The following is a 24,548-nucleotide window of genomic DNA, read 5'->3' on the forward strand; positions in this document are numbered from 1 at the left end:
TAGCGCTTAGTAGCGGTGACTTCGACCATTTTAGCTCCTAACGTTGAATAGATACTCTTATTGCGCTAGCTTTATAGAGTTTTAGCTAATGTCGTCGATACAATTGACGACGCAACTTTAGCGATAGGTACCTTAGTAGACGTCCTTTAGGTAGGCGGCTACGTAGTCTTAGTAGAGTATATAGCCGTTATGGTTGTAGCTTAGCTGACCTTAGGTATTGGTTCTTAGTGTTTATTAGGCTAGACGATTATAATAGTTTATCTTATAATTTCTATCTCACTAAGAATTACGTCTAATATAATCGTATAGGCCTTGAGGATTGTTATATAGCGCTCGAGGTCTTGTATATACTTCGATAAACTTATATAGATAATATCTTATATATTAGAGGTTATATATATAATTGCATCGACGTCTTTATAGAGCGTATTATTTATACGATAGAGTTCTATTATAGTCTTGTTATAGGCTTGCTATATATCGCTAATCTTTTTAATCTAATAATAGTACATTTCATCTAGGTCGGCCTAGAAGGCAAAGGTATTTAGCTCTATATATCTAGCGTTCCTATTTATATCTATAGCGTCGATATATCTTATAGATTCTATAGCGACGTTCTCAACTTCCTTGATATATACTTGGTACTTCTATATAAAATGCAATAGGTCTTTAGTAAACGCCTATACGGTCTTTATATTAGCCTAGAGGGATTTAATAATAGTATCGTTTATAGTAACTATATAACTAGTACCGCTTATTATATCTATAGCTTTAGCATTGTTGTAATGTACTAGGCTAAGCTCTACTAATATCGTATTAATAGATAGGTTGCCTTCCCCTTTAGACGATATATATTGTAAAGTAAGGATCTCGATAGCGGTTGGTATATAGCTTATAGTTACTATTCTAATCTCCTAGAACTCTTTAAAGGCCTTTTTAACTATGCCTTTGATCCTATAGATATATAAGTTGTAAGCGAAGCCGGCTAGTTTGTTACTAAGATCTTTTTTTAGGACTATACAATAGAATCTAGCGAATTACATTGTAAACTTAGCTATATATTCTTCGTTATAGCCGAAGTCTATACGTATATAGGCGAGTGCCTCGCTTATAGTAGCGATATACTTGTTTATAGCTTTTATAAAGCGATAGGAATAACTATAGAATATATAGGTCTTTTATAGCTCTAGAATACAATATAGCTTTATAGCTATATCCTCTTTATTGTTTATATAATTGGCCTTATCGTTGTTCAAAGTATCCTAGTCGTCATTGCTTACAACTACTTCATTATTAGATACGATATATATAGCTTACTAAGGCTCTTTACACTATATATAGGCGATTGCAATATTATCGATAATAAGGTACTAGATCCTAGGCGTATATTGGAGGGGTTGTTCTCCCTTTGTATACTTGTAAATAAGAAGAGCGTTGAGGTACTCTTATATTACGTCGCTATCTAGCGCTTCCTTATAGTCCTTAGTGATTTTAAGCTCGTCGTCTAGAATGACAATAGGGCCTAAGATAGCGGCTTACTCCTGTTTCTTATATATAGTTTTCAAATTGTTCTAGATCGCTCTAGCTATATCGACTTTCTTAATAGCTATCATTTCATTGTTATAGGCAGCTTTAGTAGCGACGTCCTTAGTTATAGCCTAGCAAGATATATACGCTTCTATAGTATATAAGGGGGTATCGACTATATTGATAACTTTCTTTATAGTACCTCCCACTTACTTTATAGCGAGGCGAACGCTCTCTCTTTTTTAGGTACTAATAGTATAGGTTTTAGCGAGAGTCTTTTATATATAGGGAAGCATTTTATATATAACGAAGGCTAGTTGGGTATCTCCCTTAGTAATATCGATATAATTGTACTTAAGTACTTCGCTACTCGATAACGTTAGCGAGCTAAGAGAATCGACTATATAGTCGCCTCTATCGTTGACGTAGATATCGTAAGAACGTATAGCGGATTGTTTTAAGTTACGAATATAGTATAAATGTATACCGATTGACGGCAGCTCGTATAAATATATATAGCTCAATAATAAGAAGGTTTAACGATCGATTATATAGTAAACACGAATGATTACGATAAAGAATTGTTAGGGAAGATAGATATATTGAGGTTAATATATAAAAAGAAAGGAAATTGTAGTAGCCTACGTTAGGCCGTTCTAGAAGTAAATAAAAACAATAGCGTAGTGCCTATAGCCAATAAACAGTGTTGCTATCTAACGATAGCTAGAGAATAGAACATTGTACCTTCGAAGCTCGAAGCCCTATACCTTTATAGCAATAGGATAGCTTTCTCTAACCATTTGCAGGTCAAGGTTAGTAGCAAATCTATATATAGGAAAACTAGGATAAGCAAAGTGCTTGACAAACTAAATGACTATAGTTTTATAACTAAAAGCGTTAGTAATGTCTAAATAAAGGGTAAAGAGAGGAAAAACTAGGAGATCTATAAGATAGAGGACAGCGCTTATACGTCTAGTAGCGGTATAGCGATAATAGATATATTGAAGCGAATATGTTCTAACAAAGAAAGTGTAAATAAACGAAAGGAAGAGAGGGAAATAGGAAAGAAAGAAAGGGAAAGTCAATAACAGTATAGCTATTAATAGTCGTTGCCCTTCCTCTATAGTAGCTCAACGACAATTCGTTTCTAGGATTAAGGAATCTCCTTCACTTCCTTCTATTCTTTAATAGCGATGCCCTTATTATAGTGTTCCTTCTCCTAGTTAATAGGGTACACCTTTTTATACTCCTTAACAAGTTCCCTAACACTGTTAATAAGCTAGATATATAGGATCTACCAATTGTCTTTAGCGGTAAATCCTTTCTATTGTACTAGATATTCGACTTTAGGTCTCTAGTTCCTCTAAGTGATATACCGTTATACAATTCTCTCAACTTCCTAATGCTCGTCTCTATTAATAATTATAGAGCTAGGGGGCTCTACGTTATAGCTAAAAGGGTCTTTCCCCTAATCCGGTTTCTATAACTAGGAAACTAAAACTATAAGATAGACTTTCCAACTAGCTAGGAAGTCAAATTTATAAGCGTTTTTATCAATTTTATAGATAATTTTAAATAGTCTTACCCGCTATAGCGACCACTTTCGTTTAGGCTTTCCTAGAAGATAGTATCCGTTATATAATTATAGATAAACAGTATCTTCTACTTCGAACTTAGTAGGTATATACTTGTCGTTGTAATATATCTTTATAATAGTATTTATATAATCGATCTATTCCACTACTTTTTCTTAGTATTGTTGTCTAAGGATATCGATAGCTTTGGCGAAGGTAACAGTGCCCTTCTTACGGTAAAGTATATCTAGGATAGAGTATAGTTTAAAGCTATATACTAACTCGTTCAACGATCTTCCAATAGTGACTATAAGCATATTGTTGAGGTTGTACTATAACGTAGGGAGAAGTAGAGGCTATAGCGTTCTTAGTTTTTCTATAGCTTCTATATAGATAGCGATTTCTACTATTTAGTTTGTCCTCTCTAACTAACCGTCCGTCTAGGGATAATAGGCTATCGAGAAAAGGAGGCTAACGCCTAGGATACAAAAGATTTCTTTCTATAGGTTAGAGGTAAACTTAGTATCTCGGTCACTAATGATTTATACTAGGAGTCCCTAATCTATATATATTAGCGCTCTAAGGATTATAATTGCCTATTCCTCTATTGACATTTTATCGTTTCTAGCTATAAGAAGCTTCTTCTTACTAAACTTATAGATAATGGTGTATATAGCGTTGAGGATTAAGTACTTTTTCATTGACTATAATGTCCCTTTAGAGAGTATAGTAGGCAGACCGACAATAAAATCTATAGTAATAGTATAGAAAGGCTATAGCGATGTCCAAATTAGTTGAAGGTCTCTAGGCTTCAGTTCTCTCAAGGTCTAGTTCTCTTTATATATAGAGCAATGCCAAATATACTTATATACTATCTAGCGCTTTCAATTAAACGTAAATGCTAAGAGGTTCACTATTATATTGTCTATATCGAAGTAGTAAGTATTGTTGTACACTATAGTAAAAATATCTTTGATATAGCTACTAGGGATATAAAGCTTCTTTACTCTTTTATAGTCGATATAGTAGAGGAGACTATCCTTTAGTTCGTAGGGTCTAAGCCATAGCTTTTAGTATTACTTTCTTTATAGCTCTCCTTCTCGCTCTTTATATTCTCTCTACTTAGCGATCTTCTTAGCTTGTTCTTCTATATTATAGAGACTCCTAATAATCTTGTTGTACTAACGGTCGTTAGGGTAAACTATAGTTAACTTAGCTTTAAATTCGTTATTGATAACTAGTTCGAAGGTACTAATGTCTATAGCGTAGTATTCCTTGATATTAATCTAGGTAGCGGACCAAATATCCTCTAGTTCGTTAGTAGCGTCTTAGGTTTCGTTAAGGGCGTCCTCCTCGAAGGTCGGCAAGCGTAATAAGGCGTCTAGTATAACGTTGAGCTTTCTTAGTATATAGAAAATGTTAAAGTCGAACTAGGATAGCTAGTTTATAGCGTTAGCGAGCTTTAGGTTGGCCTTTGCAAGGTCTATAGTAGCGAGAGACGTATACTTTACAATACCTCTAGTTGCTATATAGTCTATTAGGATATTTATAAGATATTGGTTTAACTATATTATTTTTTAGAGCTTTCTAACTGCCTATATAATAGTAGCGACTTCTACTTCTATACTCCTATACTTCCTTTCTATATTAGAAGTTAGGTAGGATAAGAATATAATAGGCTAGATCTCGCTACTTAGGATATCTTAGCTAAAGATACTAGTACCGTCCTATTCGCTATAGAGTTAAAAGACGATTGCTCTATATCCTTTGTCGTTTACGTCAAGCTTAATAAATAGCGGCTTATTAGGACGATAATAATATAGGAAGTATTACTTATATAGGTGTTCCTATAGCAACCTAAAGGACTCTAGTTCTATTAGCGTAGGCTCGAATTTAGCGTTCAAGGTAAATACCTTCCTAGTGTTCTTCGACTTAGCGATAGAAAGGTCTCCGTTTACTTTCCCTTAGGCAAGGAATTTAGTTTTACAATCCTATAGAGGCTACGCTTTCGCTATATACTATAGGATACCTTTATATAGCTATCTAGCTATACTAAGGTACTACTCTAAGGTCTTAAGGGTATTAGGGAACTTAAGTTTCTTAAATATAGCGATCCTATTGTCCATCTTAGCTACTCCTTCGCTATTGACTATATAGCTAAGCAGTCTCATTGACGGGTAGGCTATAAAGGATTTTTCTACCGAAATATAAACGTATACCTTGTCGAGGATATTAAGAACCATCTTAACGTACTTGAGGTACTCCTTTATATTCTTATTAGCGATAATAATGTCGTCGATATAGATATATACAAAGTGCTTATACTTATAGAACAAATAGTCTATAAAGCGCTATATAAAAGCTAATGAGTTTTTAAATCCTATTAGTACAACGTTTAAACGTTCTAAACCTCTAGGACTAATAACTACTATATAGTTATAGTGTTCTTCTACAACTAGAAGCTAGAAGAAGAATTTAGAGGCGTCGAATACTATAAAGATCGTATTGCCTATCATTATATTTATAATGTCGTCTTAGTTAGGCAATAGATATATATCCGGTACTACCAACGTATTTAAAGGCTAGAGGTCCACTATAGCTCTACCTTTTGTTTTTCTAGCAACTATACAATAGACTACGAAGACTAGGCAAACGATAGAGGTTGGCTAGTCTATAAAGTCTATCTTTCCTTATATATATAGTTTGTTATATTCTTCGTCGACGATCGCTTAGTCTTTAGCGTTTAGCGGGTAAACTCGAATAGGCTTAAACTAATTCTACTATCCGTTGATAAGTGGAATTCTCATCTTCTAATCCTCTAGTATAGGGACAATACTATAGTTATAGAAAACGTTATACTTGTCTAGTAGTGCCTTTATCTCTTCTATATACCGTTTATCTCTACTATAGACGTTTACCCCTACTACTGATTTAATATATAGGATATCGTCTAGTCTTTCGATACTATAGGATAGTATATAGAACTTCTACTTAGTAGGTAGCTTATACTTATCCTCTATTAGTGTCTTTGTTATTGGTTCCTTACTACTAGGCTCCGATTATATAGTTGTTGTTATCTATATATATTTGTTGTCTACAACGTTATCCTAGGTCTACTATATAAGGTTCTATACTATTGCTTAGATATCCTCCTCTAGGCTATACTAAAGAAGGTGTCCAATACATTGTCCTTCGACAATAGTGATTAGGCGAGCGGTATTGTTCTTTACAACGGCCTAGTATACGCTCTTCGTATCTATAATAGCGTCTAGTATACCCTCGACGTATAAAGCGAAGTAGAGCTTGCGTTTCTAGCTACCTAGATTATCGTCATCGATGTCTATAGGCTTGAATATAGTCTTAATTAGGTGTTCCGTTATAGGTGTAACCATTATAGTATTCACAGCTTTTATCTTATAGATTATTCTTTTCTATTCTATATACACTTTCACCTTTATATTGTAAATAGATTAGAAGTAATAGATAGATATATTAAGGTCAATCTTTACTTCGTTATAGAGTATAAAGTCAATCCTAATCAATAGTTTTATTCCTAAGCCTTTAATGACGTTAGCTATTATAGTAAAGTGACTATCTACGTTGGTACTATAGACGATTCCTTAGATATAGAAGTTAAACTCGACTTACTTCTTAACTTTGATATAGGCTCCAACGCCTTTGACAAAGTATAGCTTTATATTAATCTAGCGTAGGTTCTTAGCCCACTTAGAGATAAACTCCTTATCGACAAGGTTAACGTTGCTACCTATATCGAAATAAACCTTAGTGCCTAGCTCGTCTAGGTTTACACTAATGTTGATTATAAGGTATATAGCTTATTTGTCTAATGCTTTTAATAGCGATATATATAGCTACATTTCTATAATCTGTCCTTCGATTAGTATAAAGTTTATATCCTTACTATTAAGCTTATCTTCGTTGTTACTAAGGTCGTACTAATAGTCTATTCGGGGTTATATAGGTTTACATTTATCTTCGTCGCTATCGTCGGCTATATACTTAAAAAGTTTATAATATATTATAAAGACTCTACTATAGGCGATATATTACTAAATCTATAGGAGTTGCTATAGCAGTTTATTTTAGCTTAGTCTAGGCTAACGAAAGGTATAATATAAGTAGTAAGAACTATTAGCTTCTTCGTCTTCTAGCTCCTTATCTTCGGCTTCGATATCGTATTCATCGACAAGAATATACCTAGTCTTCTCCAATATCTCGCGGTAAAGGTTAGCATCTTCGTCGTCTCCTATCACTATAATCTTGCTATAGTATAAGAAGGTGCCGTCTTCGAACTGCTTCTTATATATATATATCCAAATCCGTTGAAGTCGTTAAGGTCGAGGTGGTCTTCCCTAGTTACCATTGTCGCCTCTTCTCTAGCCGTTGAATAGTCTAACTCCTCCTCTATAATTGTTGAACGGTTGGTATCCTCTTCTACGTCTAGTTGTACTATAGAAGTTTTAGTTATCAAATAGCTATATTTAGTTACTATCTTTATACTAATTGTTTCTAGGTCGTTAAGGTTTATCTTTATCTCTTCTCTAAGGATTACAATGTCCTTTTCTACCTCTTTTTATCTAAAAGGCTCTATTATTCTCCTAGTCGTCTCCTTGTTCTTCGTTGTTATACTCTATATCTACGTTATTAGCAGTAGGACCGTAGCCAATGATATAGCCCTTAGTAGCGTCCTAGTAGAGCTTATCTTTAACGATATATACTTTGGTGTCAAGGATATTAAGGAATATACCTATCTCTATAGTTATATCTAGTTCGAAGTATAGTTAGCAAAGCTTTAAATAAAGGTAGTTATATAGGCGTATTAGACGTTGCTCCTTAGTAGTATCTCCTTAAATATATATATATTTAAAGTATTCTATAGTAAATTTCTAGACTAGCTTATCTTTATAGTTGTCTTTTATAGTATATTGGTTTTCGTTTAGCTATTTCTCTGCTTTATATCTTTTAATGTTAAACTCCTTTTTCAAACGTTTGGTCTACGCTTTTATAGATATAGTCAGTGCTACCTTTTCTATAATAGAGAGCTGCTATTTATACTATTGTAGCACTAATCCTCGAAGTAGGGTCTATATCTCTATATATAGAGTCTCTTCTTTTACTAGGTAGTATTTAACGACCTAATCTACCTACTTAACCTAAAGGTTGACGTCCCTATAGTATAACTACTATTTGTTATACTATAGGTCCTAGGGTTCTTTAGCTTCGTTCTTTGTATCTAGCTAGAAGAGACTAGTATCCTAAATCTTCTATTTCAATGTAGATATAGATAGTTATAAAGATATAGTATTTCTATCCTTAGTTTTAGATTAATAGTCTTCTACGCCTATAGCCTTATTCGCCCTTTCGATTATAATATTTAGGTTCTTTATTATTTTAGCTATCTAGGTAAGAAAGTCTTATATAGCGAAAGTAGCTTAGATATCTACGGCTCTAACTATTTGTCTAGAGGATCTAGCTCCTTGTTTAGAGGGTCTAGCTATTTGTCTATATAGTAGGCTTAGTATCTCTTAAAATAGTAAAGAGATACTGGAATTAAGCGAACTGTCTATATATTCTGTTCTAAGGTTCTAGATAACTATATCTAGTCTAGGAAGCTTGGATAGGTACTAGGATAGTTAGCTAAGCGTCTATAGTAGTAGCTAGGGAACCTAGTCGAAAGTGCTAATTAACTAAGTTGTCGAAGATAATAGGTCTTTCTCTTTAGGTTGTCGGTTCTAAGGTAGTAGATTCTACAATCCTTTTAGCGGTACTTAGTAGCGTCTATTGAGATTATAGCTACTAACAGTATAGGTTTTATATATTTATTAAGGAATAGTTGGTATATCTTAGAGCTCTAGTTGCTCTTAGAAGGTTAGACTTAGTAGAGTTGCTAGCTAGTTTTTAGTTGGATTGTATCTAGTTCTTACCAATGTTTCTAGCAGTATAGCTAGTCCTAGTTGCTAATTGTTGATCCCCTAAGGCTTTAAAGTCTTTAGCGGTCCTCGACTTTCTAGTACTAAGGTCTTTGGCGTTTCTTAGGTCAAGTCCTTAGTCTTCGAGGTAGCGTCTTCGATCCTAGGGTCTAAGATAAGGTTCTTACTAACGGCTATTTAGACTTTATACCTAATAGTTGTAAGGTAGACGTAAAGAATATAATTGTTAAGTATTTAAGAGGGAGGATACTCTACGATGTACAGTGTTTTAACGTACTATTGGGTATAGACGTCTCCTTCTAATGCCTTTTCAAGTAATACTATAGCTTCTAGGTATTAGAGTTCTTAGGGATTGATAACAGTTACCTACTAGACATTGTAGATAACCTCGAAGTCCTTAATAAACTTAAGTATCTGCTATACGTCCCTATAGACGTTGGCGTTTATAAGGCTTAAATCCATCTAGCTTCTAACTCTTTATAAATACTTAGTACTAGAATAACAATAGCTAAGTCATAAACTAGTTTATTATAGATCGTATACTCCAAAGCTTACTCCTTTATAAAGGAGTATTATCTACCTTAGGCGTTACTCTATATAATTTACTAGGCGTAACTCGTAATATCTCCTAATCCGAACTTAGCTCCCTTCGACAGGAAGCGAATAAGTTCGAATCGTTAGTAGGTACCACTTGTTATACGCCGATAGTGCTCAGTGACTATCTGACGGTAAATGTATAAGGGTAAGAAAGATCAATGCCTCTTAGCCTCATCAGCTGATAAGGCGGTACTCTTGAACATTAGTATATATTACAAAAGTATATTGATGCAGTCTGTCCTCCTACGAAGGGGTTCTAGGTGAGGTTCCCCTTTTTAAGGGAACGCTCGTCACCCCTGACCGCGGTGTGGTTATGGGTGCCCTTGCCACAGTTGCGTATAACACTTTTACGATTAATACTATTGTCGACAAAGCTAGTATCGCTAACTACGATTAGGATATCTCCTTCTCCTACCTAGAGGGCCTAGAACCTTGTTCGATAGAGGTATTATAATACTCGATTAGCTATATAGTAGTGTTCTAGTCCTAGGTTCTAATTGAACTATATAAGCTTAGAGGCTATAAAGGCAATGTCTAGGTGTATATTGATAGCTATATATAGGATTAAGCCGACCTTCCTTTGATAAAGCTTAATAGAGCTATAGCTAGTAACATTATTATATAGGAGTAGTTTGCTCTTAGCTATTAAAGTCTCTAGCTCTTCTTCTTCCTAGGCTAACCTTATAATCTTCTTAATATAAGCTATCTAGCTAAGCTAAATCAAACGCCTTTTACGATTATAATAAATCTCTATATCTAAGAACTATAGGAGGTTATCTCCTTTTATAAGTTTATACTTTTCTTATAGCTAGCTAATTACTTTGTTAGCTCGGTATTAATCTTTTTTATAGTAGGTAAAGACAATATTATCTATATAGAAGAAGACGATAATACCTTTGTTCGTTATAATATAGAGCTCTTATAGTATAGCCTAGAACTTTAAGTTCCTTAGGGTAGCTATTAGCTCTTATTACTAGAGGAGGAGAGACTTTTATAGGCTATAAAGCACCTTCTTTAGCTTTAGGATAGTTCCTAGTTTACAATAGCTATATAGTATCTCTATATAAATGTCCTTATCGATCTTTACATTGACAAAGGCGTTAATTATATTAAACTACTTTAGTTCTAGATTAAACTTCGCTATAGTAGCGAACATTGTTCTAAAGGATTATATAGCGAGTATAGCTATATAGTTCTCTTTAGCGAACCTCTTCTTTTACTAATCGCTATATATCACTAGCCTCGCTTTATATTTAATAAAGTACTTACTTTTATTAAACTTATAAATATATACCTATATATAATCTAGGATCTACTTGCCTTAGACCTCTTTATTATAGTAGCGAATCTCTTCCTAGAAGCCTATTACTTTATAGCTTTGAAGATAATTATGTTCTACCTCTAGAAATAACTAGTTTAACGAATAATCTTTGAGTTTAGAGTGCTATTAAGGTATAGGTAGGAGTATCGACTAGTAGATAGATCTAAGCTTACCTTTTTACTATAGGCGATCGACTTCTTCTTAGAAGATCCTCTTAGCGCTATTAGCTTCCTTCTTAATAGTATCGACTACCTTCTTAGCCTTCTTTTTACTCTTTTAGGTAAACTTTTCTCTCTCTTCCTCTATATAGAGGACCCTCCTTAAGTATCTATATTTAGTAGCTCTAGGGCCTAACGTTCTTACATTGAAGGCAGCCTCCTATAGTTGGAATACTCCTTTAAAGGCTTTAGGCGAACGTAAACCTAGGAAGGTAACTACGATTAAGGCGTTTAGTGGAATAGGCGGAGGAGTTAGATATTAGAACTCTAGGAAGGTGCCTATAGTATCGCCTTTTACTATAATAGTATCTAACACTTCTTTGGTAGTAGCTAGGCTCTCTTCTAGTTCTTTAAAGGTTGTTAAAGGCGTATTAAACGCCTCTATTATATCCTCTTCCTTAGCTATAGGTATAAGATTGCTATTATCTAGCTAATCGGCATTATTAGCGCCTTTGGCATTAAGCTAATGCTTTAGCTCTTCGAAGTCTATTTAGAGAATATCTTATACTATAAGCTTTAGATCGCCTAGATATACCTACTTTTCGTCAAAGATTATATTATATATATATACTACTTAGTTAATAGCGGGGTTCTAGATATAATAGATATTTAAAGAATTGTATTCTACAAAGTAGCTAATCTAAGCTCTTAGTTGGAACTATTTAAGGCGCTTTTCTTTCTTCTTAGCGACATCTATTATAGTAAATGCCTTGTAACTATAGACCTTTAAATGCCTTTGATATAGCTTATACTCTAAGGCTCTTAGGCCATCTCTCTTAGTAAAGAAGGTATAAAAGTAATCTAATAGCGTTATCTACTCTGTTATTAAGGATAGTATTCTATTATAAAGATATACTACAACTTTTATAACTTCTAGCTATAGTTGCCCTAGCAATTGTACGCTAATAGCCATTGTTCTAGCCTTCTCCTTAATTATACCCCCTAAGCGTTTAACGCCTTTGTTCTATATAGGCGTATCAAGCGCTAAAGGCTCTATTTAGATACCTTGTCTCTCTACCTAGGTAGTGATAATGCTCGCCTATATAAATTCGTTGTTATACTCTAGGACCTTGATATATAGCTAGTACTACTTTTCAAGTAGTATAATAAGGTATTTAATAGCTATTAGAATACCTAAAGCCTTATAGTTGTATAGATAATAGTCCTATATTATATCTAAATAGCGATCTATTGCTAATAGTAGATATTTAAAACGCTATTAGCCTTCTTAGAAAGGGTATAAGTCTAGGGCGATCCTATCGCCTAGGCTATAGTTCAATGGCCTAGGAATACAATTAGGCCTATATTTTGACTTGCTAAAACTATAGCTATTATACTTGAACGTTGGTATACCTTTGATATACCCTCTTTATAAGTAATTAACGAAGTGTTCAAAGGCCCTTAGGCCTATAAAGCTAAGGCGTAGGTACTAAGTTATAGTATTTGCTATACTCTCTATATAGCAAGCCTAGCGATCGAGCCTCTTCGTTTAGGTAGCAAAGGCTATAAACGTATAGTCCTTAGATATATATTCGAAGATATATTATTAGAGCTTCTTCGTAGTATATCCGAAGAGTATATAATCTTAGCGTTTAAGTAGGTAGTTTAGTATACTCTCTAGCCTATTATTCTACTAGATCCTTTATCGATTAAGCTACTCCAACGATATAATATTATATACGAAGGTTGGGTAGTAAACTACGTTGTATAGTATAAGGACTATAATGCTTTCGTCGTTCTATAATTTGATATCTATCTCGCTATATCCTTTAATTTAAATAGGGTACTTGCTTACTTAGATATAGTCATTAGGTATAGCTAACTTAGGAGGCCTTTTGAACCTACTTAGATAGTTGGCGATATAAATGGTTAACCCTAAATCTAGGATTACTAAGTTGATTAAAGGATATCTCTAGCTTATCTAAAATATAGCTAAGATTATAGTGAAGCTCGCTATACATTTGCCTATAGCTTTCTATCGCTATATTCTTATAATATATTAGTAGTTGAATATCGCTATAATATTAGTGCCTACGTTAGGGGCGTTGCCTATATCGGGGGCGATACCTACTTTGGGGGCGGTACCTACTTTAAGGGCGTTACCCTCTTCCTAGGTAGTACTCTCTTTAGGAGTAGTGCCCTCTTTAGGGGCGTTGGCATCTACTATATCTACTTTAGGGACCTTGGGCTCCTTTGTTAAGAGCGTGGCTATAGCTCTCTTAGAGTGGTTGGCTAGTTAATATAATAGCGGATCTTTGTCTATATTGCTCTTTACGTTGTTAGCGAAGCTATTTTTAGACCTCTTTATCTAGAGCCTATTAGCCTCTACTTATAGAGTTGAATTGGCCTTTAAATTGGCCTCTATATAAGCCTTGATATATTCTCTAGGTTCCTACCTAGGTAGTATACTCTTAGGGTTTAAGTAGTAGCATTGTTTAATTAAATAGAAGTGATTATAAACGTAGTACTTCCTTAATATACTTAAGGACCTTATAGAGGTACTAGGAGCTATAGGCGTATTTAGCTTATATTTAGAGCGGGATCGGCCAATTCTAGCTCCTTCTTTATAATTAGCTTAGCGTCTAGGGCGATCTTCCTAATCTTCTAGTTGCTTAAGGTCCTTGTTTTCTTTCTTTCTAAGGCTATATATTAGGAAAGATCCTTTCTCTATATAGTTAGGCGCCTTCTTAAGGAATAGGTATATTCCTTTATAGACTTCTATAGCTATATCCTAAAAGGTTAGCTTTTCGAAGATCTCTATCTTACTTATAGTATAGAGGGAAATAAAGCTTAGGAATAGCTTCTCTAACGTAGCTATTAGTTCGTTGAACTATAAGCTAGGATCCTTCGCCTTACTTATCTTCTAGAGGGAGGCCTTATCTATTAGGTTCTTCTACTTAATAAGCTACCTTTTGAAATTAGCCTCTTTAATATATATATTCCTAGGATATTTAAGTATATCGAGGTAGATATAAATATATATTCAAAGCTCTATTATTATTTCGATAGTTAGCTAAATAGTCTTTTTAAAGTTGTTATACTATATTCAAAGGTTAGTATACTTTATAAAATAGGTAAACTAGTAGTTGGCTATTACTATAGTAGTTATAAAGGTTAGTATCTAAATAAAGTAATTAGTCTAACGTTTATAGTCTTTATATTTATAGTCTAGATCCTTCTCGATTTATAAAATAACGATAGCGATATTGTTGTTGAACTACTTCTCTCTCTCGTTATAGAGCTTCCTCTAATAGCTATTTAGTACTTCGATACTAGGCTACTTTTATAGACCTTCGTTCTTAGAGAGGGTCTAGGAATCTATATCGTCATCCTAGGCTATAGAGGTAGTACTAGGCCGCTACTCGTCTATAGTAGGTACTCTTAGATTGGCTAGAGCTCCTATAGCTATAGCTAATGTAGAAGCCTATAGTTCAACGATATATTCCTAGAGTTTACGTTAGATATACTTATAGGCAAGATCATAGGTATTAGCTATTATAGGCTTTAAGAGAAGCTCCATCTTACCTTCGAAGTAGTCGAGTAGATCGAGATACTTAGCCTTATTGACGAACTTACAGTTCTAAGCTACCTAGTTATCTAGGCTAGCTAGGATAATATCGATCTTTATATTAGTTTTCAAAGATATAATAGTTGCTACTAAGCGCTATACGTAGAGCTATATATTTAGAGATAGAGCTAGGTTTTCAAACAAATAAGACTTTTAATTGTTAGAACCGCTATACCGACTTAGGAAGATGAAGCTATTACAATGTAAGCAATATGTACAACTGGAATCAATCGTAGTGTTAAGGATGTTGTATTGTAGGAGAGTTCTCCTGATCAGGAGCCTAGTCTTGGGCGGCAGTTGGGCATCAAGCTGGTGGATCCTAATCTCGGTGGGCCGGCCCGCTACCCCGGGCCAGGCTGGTTCTGACACCTTGACAGTCACAGGAGCTCAGAATTGAACTGCTACATCAGGTACCTTATGTACATACAGTGTATACACCGCCCAAGCGACGCTACTCCGTACTGTGTAACCTCGCAAAAGCGGGCTTCCTGACCGAGTTCTCCGAGGAGATTGGCCGAGAAGCCTAAGCCATGTGACTTGGTGCAATTAGTACAGTATCAATTTCTCTGTGAATTACCAGAATGGGAAGCTACCTACGCTTCAGACTCGAGGAGGCCAAACAGTAAGCAGTGCCGGAGGGTACCTGGTATTTTACACCGTGAGCTCAGAAATCTCAGCTCTTTCCACCTTCGAGTCAATGACTGGGTGAGGCTTGGTTGCCCTGAAACGCTTCTCCGCACAGCCTTGCCCGCCCGGCCTGGCCGCTCGGGCCGCTCTGGCGCTGTCCGAGGGGCCAACGATCGTCGGCCCGGCCCAATCATGGAGCAAACAACATTCTTTGGAACCAACCGGCCGCCGGCAGGCTATTGCTGCAACCCTCCCCAGCCCAGAATGCCATTCACACGCCGCCCTTACACCGGCCCTGTCAGTCGGGACCAGCCTCCTCTTGTCCCCCGGCCTGAGAGCTGCCAAGGGAATGTCTCAAACTCCTGCACTCGGCGTCGCGCGCGGCTCATGGGTTCAGTAAGCGCCTGGCGACGAACGGCTCATCGCCTTTTTCGGTAGCTGCTGCACGCACCACCACGCTGAACTTCGAAGGTGGTGTGGCTGTGAAATGGGCAACACCCCGAGAGGAAGGGACAACCGGGCGGCAAACCTCTGCCTCCGGAAGAGGAAAGTCCCGGCTCGATGGCGCTGCTCGCTGCGGTCCCCTGTTCCCCAGGCCTCCCATACGCCCTCCGCCAGGCCTCCCATATGCTCTCCCCCGCATTCTTCCACCGAGGCTGTCGGGCAAGTTATAAAGCACCTGGGATCCAGTGCGGAAGAGCCTTTTAACCGCCGTCGTTTGCCATGGTCCTGCCCCTTTGATCGCCCGTTGATTTGCTTCTCGCTGCTGCAACCTTGTCTCTGAGTTTGGAAGTCACGTTCCATTAGGAGCCACCTACCCTCAACCAAGCCAGACTTTTTTTGCATTTCGGTACTCGACTGGTGCCACCTTCTTCCCATCATGGCCAGGAGAGTAAGTGTCCCTTTACCCTCAAGCCTGAGCTTCTTTGCCGCTGCCGAGATTTCACGGATTAAATGCCGGGATATTGGGTGGATGCGTCTTCGTCAAGGGCCTCAGCTGACAGGAGACAAGCGGCCTGCTTCAGGTGACGGTGGGTCGGGCAGCGCCGGACCCAGCCGAGCACCCGCGCGGGACGATCAGATCCCGTCCGACGAGGAAGATGGACACAGCACTTCGGAGATCAGCTCAGCTGGCTTCCCCACCCCGTCCGTATCCGTCAGCGGCGCTAGCGAGTCGGAGTCTGGGTCACAGGATTCTGTCCCCGCCCCCCAGCCTGCACAAAGTGATGGAGAGGCGGAGATTGGAGACGGCCTGCAAGGGCTTCGTCTTAGCAGCCCGACAAGCCCCTCCGCCTCCTCGCGGTTAGGCTTGGGCGATCTCGGGGCCGCTCTCCCCAGCGCCGGACCTAGTCGAAGCCAGACCCCTCGCCATTTACCTGGTGCCTCCTCTCCAGCTGCATCTTCGGGCTCCCGGCGCAGACGCTCATCCTCAGTGGACCAGAGACGGTACGATGTGAGAGATGAGGCGCCGCCGCAAGACCGGTTCCATGATCCCACATTCCAGCAGAGCTTCACCGAGGCCCAGTCTCTCATGACCCAACTGGCTGGCGTTCTTGGGAGCAGCACTCTGCATCTCGAACCGGACTCCACCATGAAGACTCTCCGCGACAGGGCCGACAAGTTGGCCAGGTTTCAGTGTCCCCCGACTCGAACAGTGGGGCTTGTTGGCGATTCGGGAGCCGGTACGTGAATGGCACCTGCTGGCTGCGAACACTTCCGGGTTTATTTGATGAACAAGAGCTGACAACTGGGTGTCTGAACAGGTAAAAGCAGTCTGCTAAACTCGCTGCTGGATTTCCGCAACCTGGCCCGGACGGTGAGTGATGCCTGCGACCTCTGCAACGCGTGCCACAGGTCAACATGGGGCTGATTTAAATTTCTGGCTTCTTCTCTCTAGAGCAACGGCGGGGAGGCGTGCACCTGCGTTGTCACAGAATACTATCACCATGAAGGACCCAATTTTGTGATTCACGTGGTCTTTTTCAGCGAAGAAGAACTCCGAGAGCAACTTGGCGACCTGGTACATGCCTACCGCCACAACCACTTTCACTCCCGGGATATGGAGTCGGAGGACGACAGACGTCACTGGGCAAAACGGGCAAAGTTGGCCGAGGACACATTCAAAGCCATGTTCGCAGATCGCTTCACGACTGCCCTGCTTCGCTCAGACGACTCGGACAGCAGCATCGTGAACACATACCTGGCCTGGGCCAAGGAGACGTCCCGTGCACACAACGTTAGCAGACACACCGTGATGGACTCTCTGGAAAACTGCTCGAGTCTGCTGATGCGGCTCACTTCGGACCGCGACGGCGCCGACGGTCCGAGGATTTGGCCTTACATCAAAAAGATCAGGTGCGTCACTCGTCTATCAAAACCAAACAACAGCGGGAAGGGCTGAAACAATGACAGAGTATCTCTGGATGCGTACATTCTCAGCAAAGGCCTCGTGTTGGTGGATCTTCCAGGTAATTATGTCTCCTCCCGGCTTCCAACAGCCCCTCGGTTCCGCGTCAGCCTCTCACAGTTGGCTCCAAGGCCTTCGCGATCTCAATTCGGCCCGGCGAAACATTACCGAGCGCTATCTGCGTCAGTGCGATGAGATCTTCGTGGTCTGTCCCATCGGGCGAGCCATCACCGACGAAGGTGTCCAGCATGTCGTGGAGCTGGCTCGCCAGGCAAGACTGTCCAACGTCGGCATCATCTGCACTAGATCCGACGTAAGTCGTTCTGTTCTCCCAAGATAACCATGACAGTTGCATGAGCTTATGGCCATCCAGGATATTCGCGCCGACGAGGCTCAGAGAGACTGGGGTGGTGCACGGGCGAGGGAAGTCCAGAGATTAAGTGACTCTGTGCTTGAGGCAGAGCAGCAGCTTGCCACTCTCACCGAGCAACTGGACGATCTCGATGGTCTCGAAGATCTCACAGTGGAGGAGCAATTGCAACAAGTGCGCCTCTTTGCGCAACGCGAACTGACAAGGTATGTATAAGTTGGTTGTTGTCTTACAAACGTTCGCAAGTTCGCTAACGTTCGGAACACACAGCCGTGAGATCAGAACCCGCAAGTTCGAGTATGTTGAAGCCACAGCTTGGCATCATGGCGGCGAGGTATACCGTGTCCCTTCACTCACCAAACTCCACTACTATAGGCTGCTACAATACTTGATTACCACACGCAACGACATAGTCACCGCCCAGCTCCTTACCCAATACGGCGGCAGAATCTCAGGAGGCGACCTGCACGTGTTCTGCGCCAGCAACACGCTCTACTGGGAGAAACGTGATCTGAGAGCCCTCGCGGAGGTCACCCCATTTCTCAGGCTGAGCGGCATTGTGGACATACGGAGGCACTGCATGGGACTCGTCTCGGAGAGCCAGCTTCGGATAGCCACCAAGTATCTACGAGACGACGTGCCGAACCTGCTGAGCAACATTGAGCTCTGGGTCCAGAACGGGGCCGGGACAGCAGATGCGGAGAAGAAACGCGCGGTCCGGCAAGCTCTTGATAAACTTGAGCGCCGACTGCGGAGGGTGAGTGAGTTTCCATGTCCGTGAGACAAAATACAACGGCGGACAACATCTAAGACGCGCGTGACCCCATCAGAAACTCGTCGAGAGACCATATCCGCTCAATGACCTTGCTCGCGAGCTCACTGAAGCGTTCGAGGAGTTGGTGTACGAACGTAAGTTTCTCGACTCCTTGGTCTTCGGTGTCTCATATCTTGCATGTTTAACAACTCCAATCTTAGGGCGGCACATTCGTCGCTGGACTCAAGGGGCAATCCGCGCCGGGCAAGTTTGGTCGGGTGTAAGTGATTCTTTCTCTCCCGCCTTGCTTTGCGCTTTGGGGCATTTACTGATTCATGCTTCCACAGTGGCATCATAGTAAGTCAAAAGCCGCCGACCGGCAATGATACTGACATGGGGCTGTAGCTGACATCCGCCGTTGTGTAGCAACATTCGCAGCGTTCTGTAGGAAGTACGGAACCCACATCACGGCAGCGGTAGGATATCACTGCTGGAATGAAGAAGCGATGAAGTCCATGAACGATGATATTGCCGGCCAATGGGACCGCCTCACTCAGGATGTCCGAGACGAACTCGACAGCCGTCAGACGTGCGTTTCCGAGGACCTTGACGATGCTGTGGCTCGCTACCTCGGTGCGTATTACTGTCACAATCCTTCATGTTTGAAACGTTTCGTCTGGAAGAGCATCAACCGGTGAACTGACCAGGCTGTCTCGCTGCGAAGAAGGTGATGCGCTCCGCGCGTTGTCAGAGTCACAGAGCCCGCTTCGAACCGCGGTGCAATCCAGCAATCGGCTTCATGTTAGGGCCGTTGAGGATCTCTTTGCAAAGTTCGAAACAGACCTAAGGTACCTAGCAATCCCACCTCCGCGACCACCCCTCTAAATGACCTGCACCTCCACGCCTCTCAGAATTCTACTGACACTCACTGACCCAACTCCAGCAAACTCCGAACCGACGCCTTCTCCGGCCTCCGCACATCCTACTTCGGCCAGAGCATGGAATCCGCCTACTGGCGCGCCATGTGCGAATCCGGTGAGAAAAACCTCCGCTTTGCCCCTCCCCCCCCCCCTCCCGAAACAACGTCACACGTCACGGCACATACAGCTAACACAGCACTCAACATAACCAGGCACAGGCATGTCGGCCCGCCAAAAAGCCATCATCAACGGCGCCCTCGGCCGCGAGGAGCTCTTCGGGGATCTCATGCGGAGACTGAAGCGCGAGTTTGAGGACCTGGCCGCGGACCTGGAGGATCACGTGCGGGCTGCGGCGAAGAATTACTTGGACGATGTCAAGGGCACGCTGGACCTTGTCCGGGAGGAGAACGCGGCGCTGGAGGCGGAGAGGGATCCGGAGTTTCGGGAGCGGGTGGCGGAGGAGTTGGGCCGGGTTAGGGCTGCGATGGAGAGCGTTCTGGAGCGGGTCCGGGAGGTGTGAGGGTGTACTATTATGGTGTGTCTCCAGGGATGTTCCATGTGTATGATTTTGTAGGACTATTTTGTGTTGTGTCTCAATGTCTTGTTGGGAAGTCTTATTGGAGATTCAACTTTCAGGTTGCAGCAATTTGTACACAAATTTTGAATCAGCGCAGCTACCAGAGTTTCCCAATCGACCAAATCCCTGCAGTCCTTCCATGATCCAGCGTCACCCCAACATCAAACAGCGCCATATCATCTTTGCCTGTAAACTCCTTCCCAGCTGCTTCGGCGGGCCTCTTGTCAGCCAGATACCCGCCCACTTCCCTTCTCATCCCCTCCGCTGGACCGCCTCTTCCTTCTCATCCTCCCCACCGCCTTTCGCGCTTAACACTACCTCCAACCGAAACTCGAGCCTCATGACATCCACCTCACACCAATCCTCTGTCAGAGAGAGCATCAAGGTCAGGACACTGGTACTTACAGACACACAAGGCGAAGAGGGGATTGAAATGGAGTTAGTTATGGAATTCAAGTAACTAGGTTTCATCCCATCGCAATGCTACACAAGGGTACATGCAGGCAATGTCACGGGAAGAGAACCCCTTTCCAGACCAACAGTAATGACCAACAGTTGCGATTTATACCAAGCGGCTATCCCCGTTTTAATTGGAAAATACCTTATGCTTCTGGCTCCCGGCGCCCTGTACTCTATGTACCCACCATGATTGCCCACTAGAGAGTCATTAGCGCAACCTAGGAAGTTGTTCCAAGTCCACGGTTGGGCAGCATTTCAGCGCCACAGATGCCCAACAACAACACTCCACCATCAGCTCTAAAACGTCGCTCAGAATAGGTAATTTCTTCCTGGAGCGAGCCGAAAAACTCAAAGTGATCAGTGTATCCCTTCGTCCAGGCATTATTCACTTCGTTCATATTCAGTCGTTCGCTCGCCCGAAATGCTCGCGACACCAGCCCAAACCGCCTTCCCCCCTCCCCATTTCCCATCAGAACCCAATCACCACCACCACCACCCCACCGACACCGACGACCCCTTCCAAGCCCTCCACAACTCCCTCGCCAACCTCTCCCTCACCGCCCCTGCTCACCCGCCTCCTCGTGAAATCCCAACCGCAACTGCCCCGCCAGACCAGTCCCCCATCCGCGCCACACCCCTCTTCCCGCCAGGCGACAACGTCGTGTTCGCGCACTCGTCCTTCTTCCGCCGCCGCTGCGGCCCATCCACCTCCTCATCATCGTCGTCGCCGCCGGCGGAGCTGCCCTCCCCAGCCCAGGTCCGCGCGCAAGCCGCATGGCTGAGCATCGCTGCTGGCAACCACGATGGCGGGGCGGGGATGGAGATGGATGAGTTCGTCGGCGAAGGCGACGGTTATGGTGGTGCTGCTGGTGGTGGTGGTGTAATTGTCGACGAGCAGGCCGGCGCCAAGACGGTGCCGTTTGCTGAGCTCGGCTTGGCGGTGAGGTACGGCCCCCGGGTGTCGGCGGCGGAGGGCAAGGCGATGATGTTTGTCCGGCGGACGCTGGGAGAGTGCTATGGTGCGGGGGATGGCGGCGGGGCGGCGGCGGTGGTGGTGCCGGAGGTGTTTGGCTGGCGCAGGGATGGGGAGACTGGGGAGCGGTTTGTGTATATGGCGCTGCCGGAGGGGGAGCTGTTGCTGGGTAGGTGGGAGGGGATGGCGGAGCGGGAGAGGGAGGCTGTTTGTGCGCAGTTGAAGGGCGTGGTGGCGGCGTGGAGGAGGCTGAGGTTGGATGGCGTGGGATTTGTTGGTGAGTCTTGCGGATCTTCAAGGACAAGGGGAGATGATGCTGATTTGGGTTATGACAATAGGGAGCGTCGACAACGGGCCGCTGCAGGACGCCCTCTTTCAAGGATGCAGGGCGGCTGGAGCGCCGCCGCCTGGACCGTTTCCCACCGTGTCGGCGTTCCATGACTACTTCTCGTCGATGGCCGCCGCTGTGTCGCAGAGCAGATATGCTGGAGCGAGCGGGTTGCAGGTCCAGTTCAGACTTCAACATCTCTTTCCGGACAACCACCCTGTTGCATTCACACACGGCGGCCTTCACCCGCGGAACATCGTCGTCTCGACCGGCCCGAATCCGCGCGTCGTGGCCATCATTGGGTGGGAGCAGGCCGGATGGTATCCGGCGTATTGGGAGCTGTGCAAGGCACGATGGGACTGCGCTCGCCATGGAAGCCTTGGGGACTGGGAGCGCAAATATTTGCCCTGGATTCTCGACGCCGACGGATTGCAGAGAGAACTGCCCGATTGGAGCGTGGACTCACTATGCCAATACTGGGGTTATTTCGCTGGGCTCCTGGGACAAACTGGGTTTCAATCAGGCGAACGGTGACGTGAGGTTGAGACGGGTCTAAGCACCGGTACCAAGCTGGTCAATAGGAAAGTGAAAGAGCCGGGATGTGTCTTGAGTAATCAATCCGAGCATGTCTATCCTTGCTAATGTACAGTCTAATCATGACCAAATATACCCATGAAATGTATGCCGAGAGAAAGAAGGAGCTGAATCCGACCGTCAGTCGTACCGGCCTAGACTCGCCCAAAGAGTCCCTTCGGCGTCGTCATCTTGGTCGCGAGCGCCAGGAAGCCGCCGGCCAAGCACACGACGCCGCTGAAAATGCAGGGCTGCAGGAACGAGCCGTATCTATCCAGCATGACGCCGTCGACCGGCGGGCCAAGCAGAGACGCGGCGGAGGCCATGGCCATGCCCATGCCCATGTAGGTGCCCAGGTTGCGGGGGTCGTCGGTGCAGATGGAGAGGGCAGCGGAGGCGCCCGAGATGATGGTGCCGGAGGTGAAGCCGAAGGCGACCGAGTAGACGACGAGGCCGGCGGTGCTCTTGGCGCTGGTCAGGCACAGGACGAGCATGCCGGTCAGGATGCCGCCGAGGCCGAAGACGTTGAGCTTGCCGAACTTGTCGGCCAGGATGCCGGGGATGATGCGGCCGAAGGTCGAGGCCGCGTTGACGATGGCCAGCAGGTACGAGGCCAGCGTGGCCTCGATGCCCAGCGAGACCGCGTAGGTCGGGATGTAGAACAGCGGCGTGAACATGCCGATGAAGCAGAAGAAGGCGGCGAGCACGACCATCATGAAGCGGACCTCCCTGAACGCGCCGACGATGAAGAAGTTGGTCTTGCGCGGGGGCAGCCGCGGGCCGACGGTCAGGATGGCGAACAGCAGCAGCGGCAACACCACGAACCCCATGACGCGGACGGACCAGCCGAACCCGAGCGACGAGCCGTTCAGCATCTTGGAGAAAGCGATGGGGAAGACGACGCCGCCGATGGACGAGCCGGAGACGACGACGCCGAGGGCGGCCGCGCGCTTCTTGTCGAAGTACTGCGACACGGCCGCGAAGGCGGGCACTTGCAGCAGGGACATGGCGAAGCCGGACAGCACGCCCTGGGCGAGCATGAAGTGCCAGTAGCGGGTGCAGATGCTGATCATCATGAGGGCGAAGACGTAGAGCATGGCGCCCGGGCGGACGACCCAGACGCCGTAGCGGTCGAACAGCGGGCCGGCGACGGCGCCGCCGGCGAACTGGATGAAGGCGGTCAGCGAGCCGATCCAGGCGACGTCGTCGGGCGACTGGTCGCGCAGCTGGTGCGACAGGTAGTACTGCTCGAACACGCCGAACGAGTTCTGGAAGCCTAGGCACGAGAAGAAGATGCAGGCTGACCCGGCCACGGCGAGCCACGCGCGGAGCCCGCCGTCGGGGGCCGGCGGGAACCCCGGGCCGGCGGGGCCGGGGGCGGGCGGGGTGGATTCGGCGTCGGAGTCGCTCGTCAGGTTCTTGGGGGAGTCGTTGCTGCTTTCGATGACCGCTTTCTCGCTGGAAGGGTCCACCGCGGGAGGACCCTGCTGCTGCTCGGGACTGGGAGCTGCCATGGTTGTTTGTTGTTTTCGGCCGGGGCTAGCTGTGTCGGCCGTAGTGTTGAAGTTGGCAGAAAACTGTGCTGTTTGCCTGTCTTAAGTCGTCGCGGATGGACAACTGCTTCCGCATGGGATGTTGACAGTCACTCCGGAAAAAGTGTAGTCGTACACTTGTAGTTGTAGATCCCACCAGCGGCCGAACAGGGCTCGGGGTAATTATAGCTGTCCATCTTTCAGCTCACTGGGCTGATATTAGGCCTTGGCGCGTCCACCTCCTCCTCGGCTCCGAGGTGACGCAACATGGG

General features: G+C 43.7%; 3 protein-coding genes across 3 annotated transcripts; 2 read left to right on the plus strand and 1 right to left on the minus strand.

Annotated features, from left to right (window-relative positions):
* Positions 1 to 16,263: 16,263 nt before the first annotated feature.
* THITE_2152296 (uncharacterized protein) lies at positions 16,264 to 20,432 on the plus strand (the record flags this gene model as incomplete). Its single annotated transcript, XM_003657565.1, has 16 exons — positions 16,264 to 16,275; positions 16,381 to 17,065; positions 17,147 to 17,199; positions 17,281 to 17,738; positions 17,796 to 17,851; positions 17,922 to 18,103; positions 18,164 to 18,366; positions 18,431 to 18,457; positions 18,536 to 18,917; positions 18,991 to 19,069; positions 19,136 to 19,194; positions 19,262 to 19,271; positions 19,341 to 19,547; positions 19,642 to 19,762; positions 19,858 to 19,949; positions 20,047 to 20,432. The coding sequence occupies 16 exons, from the start codon at positions 16,264 to 16,266 to the stop codon at positions 20,352 to 20,354; spliced, it is 2,934 nt and encodes a 977-aa protein (XP_003657613.1). The 3' UTR covers positions 20,355 to 20,432.
* An 859-nt stretch (positions 20,433 to 21,291) lies between these two features.
* On the plus strand, positions 21,292 to 22,705 carry THITE_2092788 (uncharacterized protein; the record flags this gene model as incomplete). The annotated part of the gene is made up of 2 exons (XM_003657566.1): positions 21,292 to 22,120; positions 22,182 to 22,705. The coding sequence occupies 2 exons, from the start codon at positions 21,292 to 21,294 to the stop codon at positions 22,703 to 22,705; spliced, it is 1,353 nt and encodes a 450-aa protein (XP_003657614.1).
* Positions 22,706 to 22,899: 194 nt separating this feature from the next.
* THITE_2147949 (uncharacterized protein) lies at positions 22,900 to 24,258 on the minus strand (the record flags this gene model as incomplete). Its single annotated transcript, XM_003657567.1, has 2 exons — positions 22,900 to 24,162; positions 24,193 to 24,258. The coding sequence occupies 2 exons, from the start codon at positions 24,256 to 24,258 to the stop codon at positions 22,900 to 22,902; spliced, it is 1,329 nt and encodes a 442-aa protein (XP_003657615.1).
* Positions 24,259 to 24,548: the final 290 nt, after the last annotated feature.

Source organism: Thermothielavioides terrestris, chromosome 6 (genome assembly GCF_000226115.1).
Source record: "Thermothielavioides terrestris NRRL 8126 chromosome 6, complete sequence".
Taxonomy (NCBI): Eukaryota; Fungi; Ascomycota; class Sordariomycetes; order Sordariales; family Chaetomiaceae; genus Thermothielavioides; species Thermothielavioides terrestris.